Genomic DNA, 21,790 nt, shown 5'->3' on the forward strand with positions numbered 1-21,790 from the left:
TCAGTTGGCAAAAGTTTGAGCTGTAGCCTTTATGAACTTGACCTGACATTCCTGAATAAACCTTAGCAGCTTGGCTAGTGCTGGCATGCATGAGTTCATCAAGCACTTTCACTGTACAAGGGGAAGATGTTATATGAGCTGCTGCAATAGTAGAAAATTAAGTATGAAAGACGGGGCAGTAGACAAGTTTGGTGGCTATTGGCAAACATCCTTTGGGTTCTTTTTCCTTTGGAAAGAGCGCCATCCTAAGCAGTGCCATCCTAAGCAGAATTATACCCTTCTGAGTCCTCCGAAGTCAATGGGTTTTAGATGGGTATTATTCTGCTTGGGATAGTAGATCTTTTTGGGATTTACATCCAAGTGTATCAGGAACTTCCCAACCATATATAGATCCTTCCAATATATGTGGCTGCAATGTTGTCTGAACATGGACTTACAGCTTCTGTATGCACAAACTTAGAAACACTGCACACATTGCCCTTTTCACACGAAATGGCAACAACCACATTGCAGGTAGTGAGCATTCCTGATACACAAAACAGCAGAGCTTGTAACACATGTAGTTATCACATCTGAAAATGGCTGGGCCAGATAGCAAATTGGGGAATTTGGGGGCGCTTTTCTCAGATTCCATTCCTTGTTCAGTAAATGCTCATCTGTTGATTGCAAAGAGGACATTCTTCTTTAAGGCAGCACTTTTGTTGTTTGAATCATTTCTATTCAACACAATATTTTATATTGAGGAAATGCAATATCACATTCATTGTGATTACTATGTGAAATGTGCTTGCATGCATCTATTTCACATGGAGAGGGACCTACTCTGCTGCCACTGAAAAGCCACTTTCTAGATTAATAAGCAATGGCTAAAATCAATGCCTTCAAGTATAACCTGAATAATTGTGCAGAAAAGTCCTTTGAGTATGTGGTTTCCCAAATAACTACACTGTAATAAAGTTTTATCTGAGTAAAATAATACAGGAAACTAAACAGCTCTTCTTCTCATTATTTCATAACTAAGAGATTTTCATCACAATCCTATGGTGATTTACTCCAGTCAAAGCACATTGAAATCAATAGACTGGAGTAAATTTCCATAGAATTGCACTGTCAGGAGTTTAAAAAAAACAAAAACCTCTCAATGTTATTGTCGCTATAATATGCAGAACCTGTTACTGACATTTTTGGATATCCCTTTGTTCAGATAAGTGGAGTTGCCTGATATCCTTCAAAAGCCACTCTGATGTTAGTTGTTAGACTTGGATCCAGGCGATCCACGTTCAGAGGGCTGCTGCCAAGTAAAACGTGGAAGGGAGAACCTTGTTTGCTGCCCTGTGTTTCTTGAAGGAAGAAGAGTGGAATTCAAACATATTAGAGAGAAACATTCATTTGTAAAGACCTGCCTAGAAAGATAGGATCACCAGTGACTATTTACTAATGGAACGCTGCATTTCAAGAACATTGAAAGCAGCCTTATATGTCCACGCTTGGTTTAGAGGCAGGGTACAAGAATGAAGTTCAAAGACACTTGCAGGTTCTATGGAAATCAATGGGACGTGCAAGAAATTCCAGTTAGATCATGCTGCCAACATTTTTTTTCTCAAGGTTTTTATATGTAGTTATATTCCTTGGATTTGAACAGGCTTTTTAATCTGTTTACAAGTATGATGGAGGGAAAAGAAATCACAGCAGGCTAAGCTTCTTTGTAACTGCTTCGGGCATAGAATTATTATTTTTTTCTTGTGGGTGGCCAGAAATATTAGCATTGACTATATTAAATTCAATGAAATCTTTGAACTCCACCACCACAGAACAAGTGATCTTTCACTGAAGCCTGTTCCACTATGGGTCAGTTTTACGGCTTTTAAGATTGCCACAATTCTAACTCTGGTAAATTTCAGCTGGTTGCCTCTCTTTGGCACTTTCAAAAGGAAACAAGAACCAACCTGTATGCAGTAAGGTACTCGACATCTCCCACTGGGGGATCCAGGCCACCTGTCCAAGCAATATTTATATTATAACCTTCACCAGGGCCACTTCCAACCTAAAAGGAGAGGGGAAGGAGGGGGAAGTGCCAGAGGGGGGATGGAAGAGGAAAGGCAGGGAGCAAATCAAAATAAGAAAACATACAAAAATGTCCTTTTGAAACAAACATCAAACAGCATGTCAAATCAACCTAGCCCTGCTTGACAAGGACTGTTCTGGGTTATGCACTTGTTCTGCCTTGGTCCCCCAGTCCCCATGGACTATTTGGTAATCTAGTGCAATTTAAAGCACCAGTGGAGGATGAGAAAATTAGGGGGCAATCATGCAATGCAATTATCTGAAAAGATACAAATAAAACTTGGGCTCCAAAGAAATAACCTAACCTCATTTGGGGCTCCGCTGCCAGGGAAGAAGTTGCCTTCATCATAGCGATGTAGGGAGACATACAGGATGCTGGGGTCAGCATAAAAAGCCTGCTGTGTACCGTTGCCATGGTGAACATCCTAAAGGGGAAAGAAAACAGATGACAAATGCAATCACATCCAAGCCCGTGTGCTGAGAGTTCTCCCGCTTTCTTTTCTTCTCTTTTCCCTCTCCCTCTCTTTGTGTTTCTCCCTTCTTCTTTCCTTCCTTCCTTTTTTCTCTCCCCTTCCCACCCGCCCTTCACCACCCCAAACTTCCTGAACTTTCAGGCAAATTACTCTTTAATACACTCATTTTTTAAACTGGCTTCTAAAAATCAGGAAACCACTGTGAGCATGCCCTTGAGACTCCAGATGAGCAGTCACTGAGAAATCCCAGTCCTTTTGTACAATTAGATATTATACACCGGCTCTTTGTACTCCTTGTCTCAGTGATGGAATCTAGCATCCTGTTTTATGGAGGAATTTTATGACTTATTAACTGCCAACAGTTCATAACCCCTCAGGCTTAATTAACTAGTCTCATTGACCTAAAAAAAGACTAATGTTTAAAGTACAAACTAGTATTTTGCAGAAGGATCTGTGGGCTACAGAGCATTCTTGCAAATCTTGAAAGAACACCAAACATTCGTGGATTCATTGATTTGCCAAGTTCTACTATTGAGGTCAAAGGGTTTGCAACCAGCTGAGTAAATTGGCTTCCTTGAAACATACATTTCAGTTAGCTGTCCCTCAGCAGCAAGATCCACATCAAAAGGGAATCCAGATGCAGAAAGGACTTCATACTTCACATTTGTAAAATCGTGACGGCTGTAGTTGAAGATGTAAGAATATAAGCTGGAGAGAAGGTAAAGATCGCTATCTCTTGAAACGGGACAGATTGACAAAAACAGAGAGGAAAGAAAGTAGACTTTTAAACTGCAACAGACTAGCGAAAAGGAGGTGAAGACTCGGCAGGAGTTGTATTTTAAAAGAGACTAAGTTTAAAGAAGTTATTACAAAAATCGGACTATTGTTTTGAATACCTGTGGTTTTGGAGCTGTGGGAAAAAGACACCATCGCGAGACCTGCTGTGGGAAGACGGGAGACAGGAAGTGCGTAACAACAATAGAGTGGCTGGAGGGAAGCGGCCCTTGCCAAAGGACAGGAAGTGGGGAATCGCCATCTTTGAAAGTGGAAGGGTCGTGGCTTCAGCGGAAGAGGAAGTAGGCCATCTTGGATTATAATAACATAGAGAAACCATAGAGAAAAGACGCCCGACATTTTGGATATAAAAAATTAATTTTGGCAAAGATTGGGACATTTAAAAAAAAGGAAAACGTTTAATTATACGCCACGGAGCTGAGGAAGAGAGCAGATTCGTGGGAGCGAGCTAAAGCAAGCCCCACGATGTCGAAAAAAGAGTGGCAATCGGCAATAGAAAACTTGGACAAAAAACTTATAGACATGATGAAAGAACTTAAGGACACGAAATTGGAGCTTATTAAAGAGGTCAAGGAAGTTACACAGACAGTAAAGTCGGAGCTGTCAGAAGTGAAAAAAGGCGTGGAAACGATTAGCAGTGAATTACAAGGAACGCAGCAGAGAGTTAAAACAGTAGAAGACGCGATGGAGAATTTAATAGACACGCAACAAACAGAGATGAGGCTGGTGAAGGGGAGGATGTCAGTTGCAGAAACTAAACACATGGAGAAGCAGCTTCGTTTTCGTGGTCTGCCAGAAGTGGAAGGGAAGTCAGCGCAAGAACAGATGACTGAGGTGTTGGCTGATTACCTGGGGAAGGAGGAGGAGGAAATTGTGGCTATCCTAGATGTGGCGTATCGTGTGAACTCGAGAATTGCAACCCAGAGGAAACTACCAAGGGATGTGATTGTGCAGTTTACAACTAGAAATATGAAAGAGAGGATTGTGACCAAACAATTTCAAGATCCATTGGAGATTGATGGCAAGACGATTATTATAATGAAGGAACTGCCCAGATCAGTGTTATTGGACAGGAAAAAATATAGAGTGCTAATTCAGACTTTGAAGGACATGAATATCAGATACAGATGGGAGTTACCGGAAGGAGTGTCCTTTGAGTTTGGAGGGGCAAAAAAACGTATCAGATCTGAGCGGGAGATGGAGAGATTTATCAAGGACAATGAAAAAGACTTACCAACAAAACCATGAATATGGAGTGTAAAGTATTATCTTGGAATGTAAATGGACTAAACTCACCGAATAAGAGAAAAAATATTTTTCATTGGCTACTAAAACAAAAATGTGATATTGTTTGTTTGCAGGAGACCCACATTAGAAAACAGGATGTAAAATATTTAAAATCTGGAAAATTGGGCAAAGAATTTGTAGCGGCTTCCAACAAGAAAAAAAGAGGAGTGGTGTTGTATATAAAAGAGGAGCTGCAGCCAAAATTTGTTATGAGAGATGTGGAAGCTAGATTTGTAGCAGTGGAATGTAATTGGAACTTAAAGAGAGTGTTGGTAGTCGGACTTTATGCACCTAACGGTGCAAAGGAAAGCTTCTTTGAGGACTTAAGGAAGCACCTAGACGATCTTGTATATGACCAGATAATTCTTGCTGGAGATTTCAATGGAGTGACAGATTTGGAATTAGACAAAAAGACTACAAAAGCACAAAAGAAAAGAGGACTATTGCCAAAGCTTTTTTTTGAGTTGATTCAACAAGAGACTCTCGAAGACGTATGGAGGAGAGAATATCCTAAAACCAAACAGTTTACTTTTTATTCTGCAAGGCATCTTACATTATCAAGAATTGATATGATCTGGGCCTCAAAGGACTTAGCGCTATGGACTAAGGAGGTAGAAATAATGCCGATGGTAGGCTCAGATCACAACCCAATTATGTGGAAATTTGGAAAAAGGAGAAAAAGGAAAGCCTGGAGAATAAATGAGGACCTGTTACAGGAAAGTGAGAATATGGAAACACTGAGAAGAGAGACTAAGTTTTTTATACAATACAACGTGAATAAAGAAGTACCAACCAGTAAAGTTTGGGACGCGTACAAGGCGGTTGTAAGGGGCATACTAATGGACTTAAATGGTAGAGCAAGGAAAAAGAAAGAGGAGAAAAGACAAGAGATTGAGGAGAAAATAAAGGCCAAAGAAGTACAGTTAAAAAAGAGACCAGGGAAAAAGAAAATACATCAGGAAATCAAAATTCTTCAAGAACAGTTAACAGCAATGAGTAACAAAGAATTGGAGTGGAACCTTAAAAGACTGAATCAAAAAGCTTTTGAGGGTGCTAATAAACCTGGGAAATATTTGGCATGGCAATTAAAGAAGAAAAGGGAAAAGAAAATAATAAATAAAATTTGTGAAGAAAACAAAACGTATTTGGAGCAGACTACCATTAGCAGAGCCTTTTATAAATTTTACGCTAAGCTGTATAATAAAAAAGAAGTAAACAAAGAATCAATAGCATCATATTTGGAGAAAACCAAACTTCCAGAGATCTCGGAAGCTTGGAGAAATAAGTTGAACAGTGAAGTAACTGATGAGGAAATAAATATGGCAATACAATCCGCAAATCTAGGAAAGGCGCCAGGGCCAGATGGACTTACGGCTAAATTTTATAAGACAATGGCCAATGAACTGGCACCATTCCTAAAAGAGGTGATGAACGGAGTTTTTAGGGATCAAAGAATTCCAGACACTTGGAGCGAAGCGAATATATCATTGATCCCAAAAGAGGGCCAAGATCTGACTAGCGTGAAAAATTATAGGCCTATATCACTACTCAATAATGACTATAAAATTTTTGCGAAGATATTGGCGGAGAGATTGAAGGGGTGGCTCTCGGAAGTCATAGAGGAGGAACAAGCAGGCTTTTTGCCGGACAGACAAATAAGAGACAACTTAAGGACAGTGATCAATGCTATTGAATACTACGACAAGCGTTGTGACAAAGAGGTTGGTTTCTTCTTTGTAGACGCTGAAAAAGCGTTTGACAATTTAAACTGGGACTTTATGTTTGCCACTATGGAAAAGCTACAACTGGGAGAAAGATTCGTCAGAGCAATCAAGGAAATCTATAGAGACCAGACTGCAGCAATTGTAGTGAATGATGAATTGACCAAAAAATTGACGATTAGTAAAGGAACAAGACAAGGTTGCCCGTTATCTCCATTGTTGTTCATTTTAGTATTGGAGATTCTGATGATACAAATTCGACAAGATGAGGAAATACGAGGAATAAAAATAAAGGACTATTCATATAAGGTCAGAGCATTTGCAGACGACATAATGTTAATTGTAGAAGACCCACTGGAGAACATGCCAAAAGTGATAGACAAGATCAAGGAGTTTGGAGATTTGGCAGGTTTCTTCATTAACAAAAAGAAGTCAAAGATATTATGCAAAAACATGACTAAGCAGAAACAACAATTGTTAATGGAAACAACGGATTGTGAAGTAACTAGTAAGGTGAAATACTTGGGAGTTGAGCTGACTGCAAAAAATATAGATTTGTTCAAGAATAATTATGAAAAATTATGGACTCAGATAGAGAGAGACTTGATCAAATGGAATAGATTGAACCTGTCATGGTTGGGCAGGATTGCAGCAGTTAAGATGAATGTGTTACCAAGAGTAATGTTTTTGTTACAGACAATACCAATCATCAGAGACTCTAAACAATTTGAAAAATGGCAGAGGAAAATATCAGATTTTGTTTGGGCAGGCAAGAAGCCTCGAGTGAAAGTAAAAGTTTTACAAGATGCAAAGGAGAGAGGCGGAATGCAACTGCCCAATCTGAGACTTTACCATGATGCAATCTGCCTAGTTTGGCTAAAAGAGTGGATGACATTAAAGAATAAGAAACTATTAGCCCTAGAGGGATATAAAAAAATTTTTGGATGGCACGCATACCTATGGCATGACAAAGTAAAGGTCAACTCGATGTTCCTGCATCATTTTGTAAGGAGAAGTCTATTTACAATCTGGAAGAAGTATAGAACTTACCTACAAGAAGGAACCCCCTTGTGGGTGGTTCCATATGAGGTGATAGATCCGAGAGCTGTGGATAATGAACAACAATGTTTAACGTACAAAGAAATAACTAAGATTGAAGTATCTAAACTTAGAATAAAGACGCAAGAGGAACTATCACCTAACTATGATTGGTTTCAGTATAGACAGATTAGAGACTTATACAACTCAGACTTTGCAAAAGGGGGCATACGAACAGAGAACTCGGAACTAGAGCAGACCCTTCTTAAAGAAGACAAGAAAAGAATATCCAAGGTATACCAAGTATTGCTGAAATGGTATACTGAGGATGAGATAGTTAAAACACAGATGGTGAAATGGGCTATAAATTTCAATAAAGAAATAACAATGGAGGCATGGGAATACTTGTGGAAAACTACAATGAAGACAACGACATGTATCAATATTAAAGAGAACATTTTCAAAATGATCTATCGTTGGTACATGACACCAAAGAAGATTGCGCTAGGGAATTTGAATACTTCTAATAAATGCTGGAAATGTAAGAAACATGAGGGCTCCCTCTATCATATGTGGTGGTCGTGTGAGGTAGCTAGGCAGTTCTGGGGGGAAATAATAAGAGAAATGAGTGAAATTTTACAGTTTCAAATAAATAAGAACCCAGAACTCCTGCTGCTAAACTTGGGAATGGAGGGAATTCCAGCCCATCATAGGACGTTGATTTTTTATATGACTGCAGCAGCTAGACTTTTGTATGCGCAGAAATGGAAAGTACAAGAAGTACCAACTATTGAAGATTGGATCTACAAATTGCTGTATATGGCTGAAATGGACAAGATGACAAGAAAACTGAGAGATCTGGACTCAGGGCAGTTCAACACAGACTGGGAGAAGCTGAAACAATACCTGGAGAAGAAATGGGAGGTGGGAGGAAAACTGTGGCAGTTTGAGAACTACTGAAATATAATAAAAGTATAAAAGAGAGGGGTGACTTTACCGGGGGAGGAAGAGAAATGTGAATTTATAAGCAGTTAGATTAATTGATTGAGATATATATAGATATGTATAGGTCAACTGATAGAGAATAATTAATGATAAGGTTTAAACATGAGGATTGACTAACTAACAATATTTTCTTTCTTTGACAAGATTTATATGCACCAAACTGAATGTATAGAAGAGTTAAATTGATTGAGTATCTGAGGAGTTATATAGAATTACCATAAAAAGTCGAAATGAGTAATATATAGAGAACAAATCAAATTGTTTGATTTAAATGTGGGAAATTTTTATGGTTTATGATATATAGGTTTATATAGAATTATTCAAAACTGGAAAATGGGATAAATCGTTTATCTAAAGACGTATAGTTTGGGTGTATAATAATTAAAGGAGTTAATGATGCACTGCTTAATATAATGGAGAATGTATATCTGTTTTAGACAGAGGAATTTAATAGAAGTAAGGGAAAAGGGACAGAGGGTGGGAAAGCTGTTGGAAGTCAACAAAAGGGGGGGAAAGGGAGGGGGTTAGAAACGAAAAATTAGGGGAAAATTGATTGTAATGTAAAAATAAAAATGTTCTAACCCAATAAAAAATTTTTCAAAAAAAAAAAAAAAAAAAAAAAAAAAGAAGATGTAAGAATATGATCTCATTAGCTGGGAGCACCCTGATCCTCAAAAGGCTGCAAGTGCCATTTATTGCACATTACACACACACCAGCAGGGCATTTAGAGGAATGAGTTGCACATCCTCCCTAAAATGGCAGTCATTATGCCTAAGAGAATTACATGTCCCCCAGATATTGCTAATAATTAGAAGCACTACTTTATCTGGCTCTTTTACACTGCAGTCCTGATGGGGACTACTCAGAAGTAATTTCCAGTGAAAATCAAAAGACTTCCAAGTTAATCCATATAGAATTTAGGCAAAAGTGAATGAATTCATAGTCACAGCGCTGTGAAGGAAGCCCCTTTTGAAACATTCTAATTTTGTATATAGAAGTAAATATAAAGACTAATTCAAACACCACACTACCTATTAAGCAGCCAGTGGAAAACACTGTTCAAAAGAGTAAATTGCATGGGGAACCAAACACACATACAAGAGTCTCCAGCTGACCATATTATGTCAATTTCCCTGTGCCTGAGGGTGTGACAATTCACAGTGCAATCCTAGAGCAGAATTATACCCTTCCAAGTCCAATGATTTTTGAAGGGCATGACTCTGTTTACAATTGAACTTTCATTCTACAAAGATATATCAGACCTGATTCCTGTGTGAACTTCTGAGACCAAGTTGGACCCACTTCCTTGGCCACAGCGACAAAGAAATGTCCCCCACCTGCACCCAATCAGACTTTACCAATGTCTTTCCTCACTTTAATCTCTGAGTGATTGCCACCCTTATAATTCTCACTGGACTGGAAGAATGCAGGTTCTTGTAGGTGAGTGGTGAAGGGAGTACGTGAACCTGATAAGTAAACAGGGACTAAAGTATTTCTATGCAATGAGTGCAGCACATGAAGCCTGGAGAGTGCAAAATGTTTTTGTTTGTTTGTTTGTTTGTTTGTTTGTTTGTTTGTTTGTTTGTTTGTTTGTTTGTTTGTTTGTTTGTTTGTTTGTTTGTTTGTTTGTTTGATTGATTGATTGATTGATTGATTGATTGATTGATTGATTGATTGATTGATTGATTGATTGATTGATTGATTGAGACTCAAAGTAAATTACACAGTGTAGGTTCATATGATCAATGGATGAAACACTCAATAAACAATACCACAGGATATGAATAGCAGAAATCTGAATACAAGCATATATCCAAATATAGAGCTGAAAGAGTCCTGAAACAAAACATAAGCAATTTGACATATTAAATGACACGGAAACTAACTAGCAGGAGCATACCTAAATCAATAGACAGTCTCCAGTAGCATAGTCTATAGTTTCTTCACCACAAGCATCTCTCTGAGCCATTTCCTCACAGTTCAGCCCAATTCGCTATGTAAAAAAAGTTCTTGTGAATAATTCAGTTTTGCATAGGTTGTGGAAAACCTTGGGAACTTTCCTAACCTCTTCAGGCTAGCTATTCCACAGACTGAATTTTCCAGTGGCAAAATGGAACTTTACTACCTCCCCCTCCCACTGCAACCAACTGATTTTCATGAAATACCACCACAGAGGAATGCCATGATGGGAGTGTGCAGCAGGATGGGGAAATGGGCAGAAATTACCAGTTCAATCTGCTATACACATGACATATAAGTTTTTTCTGTATGTTCTTCTATGGAAGAGATGAATGGTGCTGGGTTGAGGATGCAAGGAAGCAGAGCAGAGAAAATTTTGAAGGGGATCAGAGTTAAAAAAAATGAGAAACACTGGCTCCAGTATGTAAATTATAATGTGGAAAATGAGAAAAATCACATGTCAAACCATGTACTGAAAGGGCAATAAAATTGTAAAAAATGCTCTCCACAATTGCTCCAAAATAGTGTCAAAGAACAATAATTTCATCAGGAATAAGATCATTGTTTTTTTACTCCTCTCTTGCTCATGGTTCCAGGGCTGATATAGATTTTACACAGCCACACACCAAGTAAAGAGGTGAGGAGTAAGTGACCCTGGAGTTCTTGGGTCTCCTTTCCTGATGTCATTAAATGCCTTCTGCTCCTGTGGGGAAATGGCCTTCCAAAATTATGAAATCTGAGTGCTGCCTGCTCTTTACACAAGCTGAGGTTCAATATCCTGTGGGATATTTTATGTATCTATAATATTATTAGGCTATTACTGATATGTTCAAATTAATGCTGAAATGAGATCATGTTATTTCATTAAGTAAAATAGCTCCTGGGAAAATAAAACCACAAAATATATTTTAAGGAATTTTAACATTCATGGTGAGCTCATTAGTACGTCCTGCAAAACCTGTTCCCAAAGAACTGTAATGGTCCTATGTGCATGTAATCATTGTAATATATCACAGTATGTCATTCAAAGGTTTCCAAATACAATTAAACCAAATGTCGTCTGTCTGTAGCCATTATTATAAGGCTGTGTGTCACCAGATCTTTAAAATGTAAGTCCTTACAACTGAAGATCAATTTCTAAGCCACTTGAAGTACAACCCAAAGAGTGAAATCCTGAGATGAGTTCCTCCAGTCTAAGCCCATTGAAATCAATGGGCTTAGACTGGAGGAGCTCTGCTTAGGATTTCAATGTAAGAGCAGTCATACCTTCTACCCTATTTTCAATGGTTAATAAGGTTATAAGAATGTAACTCAGCTTAGCATTGCACTGTAAGTCTATGGAAGTTATTCAATAATAGCAGAAGATCATTTATTTATAAATTTAAACACTTGCTTGAGGCAAAAGAGAAATCTTTACAGAATAGGTAGGTCAATATCTGCTACCTGGATGTTAGTTAAAGATAGCAGTGGATCATCTATACTGAAGAGATTACCAAAGAACCATTTAGGTCAAATCACAACTGGATTTTAAAGTGCTTTAATTATCACTTGGGAATCATCTCCTGCTTTAAATCATGCTAATTATCAACATTCACAAGTTATGGATTTCCTTGCTTGTACAAGGTGCTGGCCCGAATGGCCCTGCAATTACCCTTAGATGGGATTTATATAGATAATCATTCACAGTCATATCCAAGGCTATCATTCTTGCTGCCCAGTCCTTTTCATCACATCCAGCCATACCTTCTCAGCTTGCTCTACCTTATTGCCAGAATCTGCTGATACTTTTCTTGATGGATCTTGATAGTGATATCTATTTCAGGGTAGCACCATTGGTTCATTATCACATGAGCAGTAACCAGTGGGGGTGGGTGGGGAGGACAGGAGAATATAATGCCCCTTTTCATGGTCTATGGTGCTGCTGACCAAGTTGCAGGACCATAGACCATGTCCAAGGGTAAAGGAATACTTTGAACCCTGGTGAATTCTTCTGGTGGAGAATCACTACCCTTACTTCCAACAGGTACTTCCAACATCAGGAAAACAACTGAGTTTTCCTGAGTTACTCAGGAAATTCCTGAGTAAAAATTTGTTCCTTTAATCTGGATCAATGTGTGACATTGCCCTAGTCCATTCCAGGATTTGGTATGGACAGGGAGAAGGGAAGGGAGTTGTTGTAGCTATAGCTAGAGAGAGTGAAGGAATGGAGACTGAATAAAACTCTTTGCCTGTTGAAAGCAATGCTGCCTCATCATTTCTAAGTCTGGCATTAAGGACACAACAAGAGGCAAAGATGAAATGATTACAGTTTACAAGCTCAACAGTAGAGTGAATCCTGCAAGCAACACTCAGAAATGTGTTTGCCAGATGTTCTGTTCGTAATATCACACTTTGCTGTGAGCATTGGCTATTCCACCAGTGTGTTTGTCACCAAGTTCCCACTTTTGTCCAGTAGATATGAAAAAAGACTGATGTCACTCATGTTGTGTAGCTTGATATATGACAATAGGTGCCAGGCTGGGTTTTGTACATTCCTAGTCGTGTTTCAAGATTAGATGCAGAGAGCATAAGTGAAATCCCTATCGCTTGTTGAGGCTATGGAGGAAGAAAACAAGGGAGGGTATCATTTGGGGCAACTCTGGGGCAGCAGTGGAACTGAGATTCCTTCCTGGTGAGTGTTTATGACTGACCCCACTTTCACTCCCCTACATGAGGCAGATTTTCCTGCCAAAATCCAAGTTTGCTTGCTATAGCTGAGGAGCCCCAAGTAGCTTGTCTCAGTTTATGGTTGTTTGTACCACCCTGATAAGTAGTTTGTCCCACCCTGAAAAGCAAGAGCCATCTTCTTTGTATGAAATGGCACTAGAGGCTGAATAACTCTCAAAAGAAACAGCAACTTTATTGAACAAGCAGGGATGAAATACGGGCAGTCAGGGGATGAAATTGCTGAGGTAAAATTTGTTGGTAGAATAGAATACTTTAAAAGTAATAGCCAAAATAGTTTTATGGCACCTTAGTTTCAATGTTTACAAATCTTAAGAGTTAGGGATGTTTTGTTTGATACTTTGGTTAAAGCAACAATGTTTCTTCACAGATTTCCCTTTTCAACTCAGGTGTCCTGACATTAGTTCAACCGTTTTCCCTTTACAACAGACCCAGGCTCATCCTTAGAGCCAAGCCTTCTAGACTCTGGGCAGGAATTCTTCTTCTTCACCTAAGAAGACATAACCACATTCACTGGGCTTGAGTAGGAGACACCACTTACTACCCACTCACTCGGCCAAAAACACACACCCAGTTCTATCTTGGCTGTGTAAATGGATTTCATCTTGTGCTGGCTTTTATACTTGGAATCCTTAACTAAAAGTCTTCCTTAAGACAAGTTTGTTACAGTTAGGACAAACATTTTCCTTTTTCTCACTTCAGAGGGGAACTTATCTGACTCTTCTTGTTAGACTCTCTCACACACTTAACTGAACTAAAAAAAAAAAAACTGTCAGCATCAACTGTCATCCTGAGGGCTGGTTCTGACTGGCCAGTCAGAGAGAGAGCAGCCTGTCAATCAGCCTCTCATTCTTGACAGTTGTTAACTTCTTCCCTTCCATCTCTCTGAGTGTTGCACTAAGGAAACCTTCTTTAACTTGAATTCCATCACAGTGTTAGTGTCTCTCTCCAAAGGCACACGACCTCAGGAGCAGCAGCCCACTGGTGCTTGCATTACTGTCCTGTTTGCTTATTTCTTTCACCCAGAAGCATAACATTGTGCTCCATTGGTGCACGGGGACATCACATAATTTGAGACTAGAATCCTTCAGCAAATCTTGTAGAATTATAGTGGGCTATTAAAGTTCATATATCGCCCAAAGTCATTACTGCAGGGGTGGTGGGTTCCATAACCTATATAAATGTGATCCATTGTTTCTACTACAGGTTGATTGTTAGTCTAGAAAAATGGACATTTGGACAACCATTATTCTTTTATTCACAGGACCTGGTTCAGCTTCAGATTTCCTCTCTGTCCGTAAGCATGATGCTCTACAATTCTGCCACTCTTTCGGGGATCTTTCTTCTTCACCTAAGAAGACATAACCGTATTCACTGGGCTTGAGTAGGAGACACCACTTACTAGCCACTCACTCGGCCAAACATGCATCTCTGTGCATGTTTTGCACCCTTTATTTTATAAATCACCAGCTCAGAACCAACAGAACAGAACAAAGAGAACAACATCGTTCCTCAGCACCAACGATGACATCAGAAAGATGTCAAAAATTGTTTGCAGTGAGTAATTTGCATCTCATTTTTTGCATGAAATATACACTTAACAAATGAACTGCTTTACCATTTGACTGGGTGAGGATGGGGAAGACCAACAGTTTACATACCGCTCCGCACTCACAATGTAAATTATGTAAAACGTATGCTAAAGCTGCATATGGATATTTTTATTAGGCCATTTTTCACCTATATTGATAATTGAAATGCTTCAGGAAGACCTGGATGGGATCTCTTTGGGGCCTGTTATTAATCAGTCTTTGGACAGAAAGCAAGAGGGGAGACTGTATCATATCTTCTCTGTATTCTGTACTCCGCTGGGGCTAATGTCAACCAACCCTATCCAGAACCCCACCCATTTGAAGCATATAAACTTCTCAGTTTTGGAGAAGAAGGAAGCTCACGTGTGCATCCATTAACTTGAATGGACCTACTGCCTCTGTGGCAGTGAACAAAGAAGGTTTTAAGGGAAGGGGAACTCAGTGGTATATAAGAGCCCTTTTGATTGTAAGGGTCAATGCCAAACTTCTGCTAAATCATTGCCTGAGACCCATCATTATATTGTTTTGCTCTAGTGCCTAGAAACTACTTTTTCTTTGATTATTCAGGTAGCTAAGCTAATAGAACTATTAACTTGATATACGCTATCTTTATATATACTTTGTTCAGTGTATATTTGCCGCTTCTCTGTCACACTGCCAGTAAGCCAAATATGATACTGTTCCATTAAATGAAGGCAATGTTTTTTTAAAAAAAAAATTGTAATGCTCAAGGAATACTGAGTAACGGTGTTAATAGGCACTAATAAGTGGAGGGGCTATGACACAGGGCAAAGCTACAAGTGACGAATGACACTTGAACGGCAAGTGTATTTCTCCCTGTTCACTTGTGCTCCACTCAATCCACTTGCCATTCAAGTGTCATTCGTCACTTGTAGCTTGGCCCTCAGAGTACAGTACATGCTTTACATTCTGGAGGTCCGCTCTTCACTCTGTAACATCTTCAGTTAAGGGATCTCAGGTAGCAGATACTGAGAAAGTCTGTCTGAAGTCACAGAAATATGCTGCCAGTCAGAGCAGGCAATGCCAACCTAAATACACATATGGCCTGACTAAGTGTAAGGCAGCTTTGTGTATTTCCAAAAGGTTTTTTCAACAGAGACATGGCTCAAGATAGCAGGATAAATAGAGAAAAACAGAAGTATATAATATGCAGAAAAGGGGCCAAGATACTGGGCTCTATAGTTTCTTTATAAATATAATGAGTCTGGAGAAACATTTTATCCTGCATGTTACAAACATTGTGTGCTGTCTGTTGCGCATGATGTTTCTACTAAATATATTAAATTATTGTGTGTCTCCTTCCATCAGTTTGAGCCCTCCTTCCCACAAACAGATAAAAAATAAAAAAGTTACAGCCCCAAGTTGTCAGACTAGGGAGAGTGTAAAAATTGATTTTATATTTTGTCTTTGCATGGATTAACAATAAAACCAACAAGAATATTTTGCAAAGAATCTGTAGGTTAAGATCAATGAAGCCATTGGTTCCCTCAGACCTCTGAGTGTGGGGAAAAACCGTTCCCAGATAATATAACAGTTTGTAATCATATTTTTCCTGTTCTCTGGATGGGTTATACCATCTCCTTTATTCATTCTCCCATAACAGATATTGATGACAGATCCATATTTGGATCTGTAGATTTTTTCTCCTTGCCATTTTTAACATAAAATTAGAAAAAACAGAAGGATACCTATTATGTAGAATTTCCTAAAATGGTTTCTGCTAGAGTGCCTAACTGGTCTTCCATACTTCCTGTACTTTGAGGGTTCTTTGGGAGCTCAGTTTTACCCTCTCTTTTGTAATACAAAGTACAACTTTGGGTGACTGTGCTATACTTTCCCTTTTCCTCATGACTCAAGATAGTTCACAATTCCAAATACAAAATACAATGAAATTCCAATTAACATCCCTATTCCCAAAGAAAATCCCTCAATCTTACATCCCATTATACTAGAAAATAAAACTACCTTGCAGTACCTTCTAAAAATATTCTAAAGATGGTGCACCCTAATCTTGTTAGGTCGCCAATTCCATAGGAGGGGCTATGAGGAAAAAAGCATGTGCTCTAGTCAGTGTCAGACTTCAGTGACTGACTTCAGTGGGAGAACAACAAGTAGGTGGCAGTCTGAAGACTGTAATTGATGCACAGAGGAATATAGAGAGAGACGGTCCTTTAAATCTGTGTGTTCCAGGCCATGAAGGGCTTTAGCCTATGTAGCTATTTCAAAAATAAGGAAGATGTTTTCCTGTCAGTAGGGTTACCAGATAGAGTCTAGAAAAAGTCCAGACAATGATGTCATTGCCAGAAGTGAAATCATTGTGCCAACCCTACTTCCAGGTGCCCAGGCTGGCTGGCCCCTCCTGAGCAGTGCTGCACAGCTGCAAGAGTCTGGCTGGGTGGCCCACTCCCATCAGTGCCATGGAGGAGACTGGGCACCCAGCCCAGGCTGGCTGGCCACCTCCATGGGCTGGTGGCAGTGCCACACAGCCACAGCAGGCTGGCTGGGTGTCTAGGCTGGACAGCAGAGCTGCTGGGAGAGAGGCCAGGTGTCCGATATTTGGGGTACATTTCCCCTGGACAGTTCTCCAAAATACCAGACTGTCCAGGCAAAAACCAATCACTGGGCAATCTTACCTGACAGCTAGCCCCTGATAATAATCAGGATGCTGCATTCTGAACTAATTGCAGTTTCCAGGTTGTCTTCAAGGGCAACCCATCATGGAGTGTATTGCGGTAATTCAAACCTGAGGTTACAAAAGCATGGATTTGTATGATCGGGTTGCCTGACAGGAGAGAACTGGTGAACCTAAAGCAGCTAACATTCACATCACAACCTGCTTTTCATGAGTACCCCCATTAGTAATACATTAGGATTTGTGCTTTTTTAAAAATCTACTTTCTCCCAATCTGCTTTATCGATTAAAATTTGTTTCTGTATGTAAAAAAAAAAAAATTAAAATCTTTTTTCATACACACAGACATACTTCCCTCTCCTTTTAGAAGGGAAGAGATACCTCTTCCTTGTTCCCCTGTATACTTAATAGAACCATCAGGAGGCAGTTTTTGAATAATCAGTTCCCATTTAAAATATACCAGCTAACCATTCTGAACCATTATCTAACAAATAAATGGTCAGCCAGCATTTGCAGCAGTATTATTACAGATCCTAGTGAAATATGTGGTATGAGCTCCTGAAAGACCACATGCAGCAAGAGACTGTAGAGACATCCCAATTCACAAAGGAAAGAAACAAAAACAGGATCGATAAACAAATAGATGGCACAAAAGAACAAAACGGGGGTGGGAAGAGTGAATGACAGAAATACATCAGAAATATGTTTCTGCATGAACTTCAACAAGAAATTGAAGAAATTTGGTTATGTTTTCTCTGTATCATAGTACAAAAGAAGCCATTTAAATACTTTTTAAAATACTCAACTTGATTAAGAATTCTGGAGAACTCAAAGCTTGCACATTAGTTGGTGTTGATTGGTCCTAATAACAGGTATTATATGGCTTTTGTTTTTGCATTTAAGCACAGTAGTTCATGCAGAGCCAATGAATGTGAGAGTTTCTTTTACTTCGTTCATTTTATTATTTTTATTTTATTTAATAATAATGACATTTGATTTATATACTGCACTTCAGGACAACTTAATTCCCACTCAGAGTGGTTTACAAAGTATGTTATTATTATCCCAACAACAAACACCCTGTGAGGTGGGTGGGGCTGAGAGAGCTTCAGAGACCTGTGACTAGCCCAAGGTCACCCAGCTGACTTCAAGTGGAGGAGTGGGGAATCAAACCTGGCTCTCCAGATTAGAGTCCTGCACTCTTAAACACTACACCAAACTGGCGAATATAAGACATGTGTATGTCATCTTTACTTGACCTGAATAGCCCAGGTAAGCCTGATCTTGTCAGATCTCAGAAGCTAAGCAGATGGGAAAGCTCCAACGAAGACTAGGGTCACTATGCAGAAGCAGGTAATGGCAAACTACTTCTTGCCTTGAAAACACCAGCAAGGGTCACCATCAGTCAGCTATGACTTCACAGCACTTTCCACTACCACATGCCACCACTAAAAGCAGTGGTTTGCCATTGCCTGCCTCTGCAGAGCAACTCTGGTCTTCATTGGAGGTCTCCCATCCAATTACTAACCAAGGCCAACCCTGCTTAGATTCCGAGATCTGATGCGATCAGGCTCACCTGGGCTATCCATGTCAGGGCACCTGAGGTGGCAAATGTTAAAAAATTTAAAAGAACATTTTAAATAATTTAAATTTAAAACAATATTTAAAATAGTATAAAAACAATTCAATAAAAATACACACACAAACACACCACCAAGAACAGGGAGAAAGGCCAAGAAAAGTTACTGGGGATATGCCAAACAAAACAAAGGGTCTTCACCAACTGGCAGAAGGTAGCAATAGAGGGAGACAGACAAATCTCCCTGGGGAGGGAGTTCCAATGTTTTGGCACCATGACGGAAAAGACCCTTTCTCAGGTTGCCTCCAGTCTAGCCTCAGATTGCAGGGGCGCCCAAAGCAAGGCCTCTGAAGTAGCACTTAGGTTAGGTTTTAAATAATCATAATTACTTACAGTCACTTCTGCTTTGATGTTCTTTGTTTTTTCCTGTTTTCAGTTTGTGGCATGGTGTTACTGAATCATATGGACCAGTGAATTTAAAATGTCAGAGTCGGCAGGTCCTGCTCTTGGAATAATAAGCCAGGCAATTGTACGGTTCAGTCACTGAACTGTACCATTTTACAATTTTACAATTTCTCAACCTTTATATAAATGTACAGTCTGCCTCTCATGAAGGTGCATGTAACTACACAATCAAAACAAAATCCAGTTCAAAGATAAAAGACCCCCTTCCTGCAAGCCCTCAAAAGTCAGCCCAAATTAAAATGGTTCCTCCACATTAATTGAAGATAGTTGGATTTGGTCTCATGTTCTGCCTATCTCATTAAAATTTGCCCAGTGAACAATTCAATTTTGAGATTTCTGTAGTCATTTTGTAAACGTGTGATATTCACATAATAGACAACAGCAAATCCAGTGTATAAACCTAGAAAGAGAAGTGAGATATAGTTCAGTGGCACGGCTTTAAGATCCCAGTCCCCTTCATTAGTGACTCTAGTATCAAGGATGTGAAATATCTCTGCCTGGGATCCTCTCCCTCTGGGACCATAGCATTGCACTGCATCATCTTATGCATCTCGTAGAACTGGAGTCAGACTCTGCATGGTTCAGCTCCTGATAATAAAATAGCCCTTTGAAACATTAAAAAAAAATCACTTAAATGGTCTCAAGAAACATTGAAATGATCTGGTCTGGTCATTCACAATGATCATTCCTGTATTACAGGTGATTTGAGGCATGGGAGGGAAGCTGAGCTGTGGGAATAATGGCTCCCTCAGATACCTTGTGAATTCATTGCTGAACAGGGATTTGAACTGGGGATTTCCTGATTCAGGGTTAAAATATTGCATGCCAGTTTCTCCCTTTAAAAAGTATTTTTTATATCTTAGAATCTCTTGCTATGGGAGGGGGTGTAGGAACAGTTAGGGTTGCCAATTCAAGTTGGAGAAATTCCTGGAGATTTGGGGGGTGGAGGCTGGAAAGGGAGGAGTTTGGGGAGGAGAGAGGCCTCAGCAAAGGATAATATCATAGAGTTCACTTTCCAAAGCAGCCATTTTCTCCACGGAAATGGATCTCTGGATATCAGTTGCAATTCTGGGAGATCTCCAGCCCCCCACCTTGAAGTTGGCAACCTTAGGAAGTCTACCATGCATTGTTGGATCATCATTTCAGTCTGCTCCAGTAGGAATTTGTTAGGCCCCATTGAAATGATTCTAAAGTAAATTCCACCTCTGCTTGATGGACAGCAAAAAGGCAAGCTCTCTCATCCTTTTATTGCCTACATTTTGGTATATTCTTAATTTTCTTGTGAGGCTTAGGCTGATTTTCAGCATGAAATGCTTTTGAGACTCTCTCCTGCTGTTTGTGTAAAAATGTTCTTTTATGATCAGGCAACATGAGATGTGGGGCCTGTCTCCCATCCTTTGCTTTAATGGTCATTTATTATTCATTTCATTAAAATAGTTTTGCCCAGTTTATCCCCCATAATTCAGGATTCAATGTGGTTTACACAAGAAAGTCCACAAATCATAATTCAGAAAACAGCCTCTCCATTGCCCACAAAACTGGCCCTACAAGTTGCGGGCAAGATGTGCATATTTGTGTGTGCGTGCATGCATGCATGTGTATACATGCTATGAATTTAATTTGCATGGTGGAGGGATGTGCTTAACCCTTTCCCCCAAAGTAAAAGAGTACCTGGATCCATCACCCCCCAAGAAAAAAAGCAGCAACAGAGATTTTTATTGGGAGAACAATCATAGTTAACAACCCGCACCTACTGCTCCAAATAATTTCACAGCCCTGCATTTCAGTTAAAAAATAGGTGTTCATATGTCCCTGCATATCTGTCTTTTAACACACTTATATGCAGTAACTATAAATCGAGAGAGAGAGAGAGAGAGAGAGAGAGAGAGAGAGATCCATTTATTTGTTTATAAGGCTGAAGTGTTTCCTTTGTATTTTAAGGGAGAAACCCCACACAAGGCACTACAGAAGTTAAATGGGAAAGAATACTGGAGTGGTATACAAGGTAATCGCTTTATGTTCCTAGGGAAAGATTCCTCAGCAGAAATGTAGTGAAGAAGGATGGGTTACATAGGTCTTTTCCTCACAGGGCTTTTTCATTAGTTCTGACCCCGTACTGCATCATTTTCTCTCCAGAGTTCTGCATGCACAGTCAAAATACCCCGATACAGCCTCCAAACTGCTTCCTGCACTTTTTTGTATTTCGCACAAAGAAAGGCTGCATCTGCTGTAGACTTGATTTTTCCCTGGCTTTTCTGTAGCTTTTCTCCCTGAGCACATACCCTGATTTTTTTCCCCCAGCAAAGTCAAACTGGGGCTTTTTTGAATGCTTTATTTGGTGAGAGGCCTGGCCCTGGCCCTGCCTTTCGCCCTCCCCTTTATCTCCCTGCAGCCTGATTGGTTAAACAGCAACCAATCCAGTTTCCCCCCCTGA

General features: G+C 39.6%; 1 protein-coding gene across 1 annotated transcript in view; it reads right to left on the minus strand.

The window, feature by feature from the left end:
• The window catches only part of HDAC9 (histone deacetylase 9), a 572,443-nt gene that overhangs the window by 108,420 nt on the left and 442,233 nt on the right, over positions 1 to 21,790 (minus strand). The window contains exons 20-21 of the mRNA XM_054990743.1: positions 2,370 to 2,489; positions 1,947 to 2,044 (exon numbers count right to left, since the gene is read on the minus strand). Coding sequence (XP_054846718.1) covers positions 1,947 to 2,044; positions 2,370 to 2,489 — 218 coding nt within the window. The remainder of the gene's footprint in view (positions 1 to 1,946; positions 2,045 to 2,369; positions 2,490 to 21,790) is intronic.

The sequence above is a fragment of the Eublepharis macularius genome, chromosome 11 (assembly GCF_028583425.1).
Source record: "Eublepharis macularius isolate TG4126 chromosome 11, MPM_Emac_v1.0, whole genome shotgun sequence".
NCBI classification, from domain to species: Eukaryota; Metazoa; Chordata; class Lepidosauria; order Squamata; family Eublepharidae; genus Eublepharis; species Eublepharis macularius.